General features: G+C 47.3%; 1 protein-coding gene and 1 non-coding gene across 2 annotated transcripts; both read left to right on the top strand.

The window, feature by feature from the left end:
* Nucleotides 1-287: 287 nt before the first annotated feature.
* Pmar_PMAR014384 lies at nt 288-361 on the top strand. Its single transcript has one exon. It is a non-coding gene; the product is annotated as a tRNA-Leu (tRNA).
* A 660-nt stretch (nt 362-1021) lies between these two features.
* Nucleotides 1022-1605, top strand: Pmar_PMAR014383 (hypothetical protein; the record flags this gene model as incomplete). Its single annotated transcript, XM_002776966.1, has 4 exons — nt 1022-1102; nt 1151-1206; nt 1249-1386; nt 1431-1605. 4 exons carry the CDS (start codon nt 1022-1024, stop codon nt 1603-1605), a joined length of 450 nt encoding a protein of 149 aa, XP_002777012.1.
* Between the last annotated feature and the right edge of the window lie 142 nt (nt 1606-1747).

Here is a 1747-nt window from a genome sequence, read left to right as displayed (position 1 = left end):
ATGTCTACATCTAGTGTCATGGGGCGCATGGTGTCGTCTTCGGTGTCAAACTTTACTATCGAGTTTCAAACTCGATCGTATACTCCGTAGGCCAAATGGCCAACAGAGTTCGAGTTTCGGCTTGACATTTGGCATGCAAGCTTGGAAGAAGCGCTTACACTTGGCGTTTTTCCCTCAGGGCACACTCATTTCTGACGTCACCGCGCGGCATTTCTTCTTGGCCATGACCGACTCTCCTGCTTGCTTCAGTTGACTAATGTGTAGCCCGTGTCTAACGTACTAATATCCCCCGATTAGTTCAGCTGGATAGAATGTCTGCCTAAGGAGCAGATGGTTGTAGGCCCGAATCCTGCATCGGGTATTTAGTGTCCCCCTATTCGACCTCGTCCATATAGTCTCGAGTGAGTAGCGTTTTGTAATCGTCCTTCGATCTATTTCCCCAGCAAGAACTCTCGAGTGAAGGTCTCTAACGTATTATACCGATTCCCTCGGGGTTCACGGGTGTTTGTGATTCTTTAATATCATTCTAAGCATAGCTGACACAAGCGGTGATGGGTCGAATGAGAATGTCGCCAGGTACGTAGGAAGAGAGAGAGGATAAGGGCCGTAGCCTTAGAGCAGTAGGACGTGATGACTACATTCATGTATTGTTCGTTATTAAGAATAGTCTCAATTGACTCGGAGCTGTCGATTCATCAGTATGCCTTCAGCAGAGTGCAGTAATCCCGCCTAGTTCAGCATGTAATGACCATTACCGAGAGCGACAATCTAAGCATCTTCGAAAGGTTGAATATTAAGCCGGGCATCGCACGTCCATTCCACCAAAGCCTCATCTGCGTGCAAGCTCACCAAAGTGCGCCGAGCGTGCAAATCGATCAGAATGGCGCAGGCAACTTTCTAACGGCGCATCTTAAACCGAGCTCGCCCTAAAATGACCGTTTTGAAACGGCTGGCGAATCCCCAAAGCTCGCACGTTTTTGGCCTAACCAAGCTACTTGATCGTATCGATCATTCGGTCGCAATGAGCATTGCTTTGAAAGCTACCCGTATCCTACTATTCCTCGGCATTATTGCCGTCCCTATTCCAGCTCCTCAATCTGAGGTAACCTTACCTCACTGGTGACTGCTGGTTCGACTATCTCCCTTTCAGTTAACCTTCAACACTCCTCCAGCAGTGCCTGGAGCGATAGAATACTTCGACAAAATGTAAGTGGAAGTTGCCTTTGTCTGGTTTATGAGCTTGTTCAGGTTAAACGCTACCATGGACGCTCTGGGGGATATGGTGTACTCTGACCAGGACTCCAACGCTACTCTACCTAATGGTGATATCAGCGGCAACACTACTGGGTTTATGGCTGCTGTGGAAGAATTCTTCTCACCAACTCAGTAAGTTCTCATACCACTCCTCGAGCGAATCGTCTCCCTTTCAGATTAATTGCATCTCTGGTTGGCACCATCCTGACCTTTATAATTCTATGCTGTATGGACCGTCTCGCTAAAAGGTTTCGCCGATGGGCGAATGCTAGAGTGGTCGCTAAGCTCGTCCCCAGCCACGAGACCCTAGAGGAGGGAGAGGAAAGCGAAGTTGACTATTACGTACATTAAACAAGAAAACGTTGTTCTTTTATACAACTCGTAACTATTGTGTTAAACTAGTTTCGGCAGGAGAGGGGAACCTTTGATTTAGAACACTAGTGCGTTATATATCGTTAATTAGTATAATCCTTGAGGTAGAGTTAGCGTGAGA

This window comes from Perkinsus marinus (genome assembly GCF_000006405.1).
Source record: "Perkinsus marinus ATCC 50983 genomic scaffold scf_1104296952358, whole genome shotgun sequence".
Classification (NCBI taxonomy): domain Eukaryota; phylum Perkinsozoa; order Perkinsida; family Perkinsidae; genus Perkinsus; species Perkinsus marinus.
This window is presented reverse-complemented; position numbering and strand designations above follow the sequence as displayed.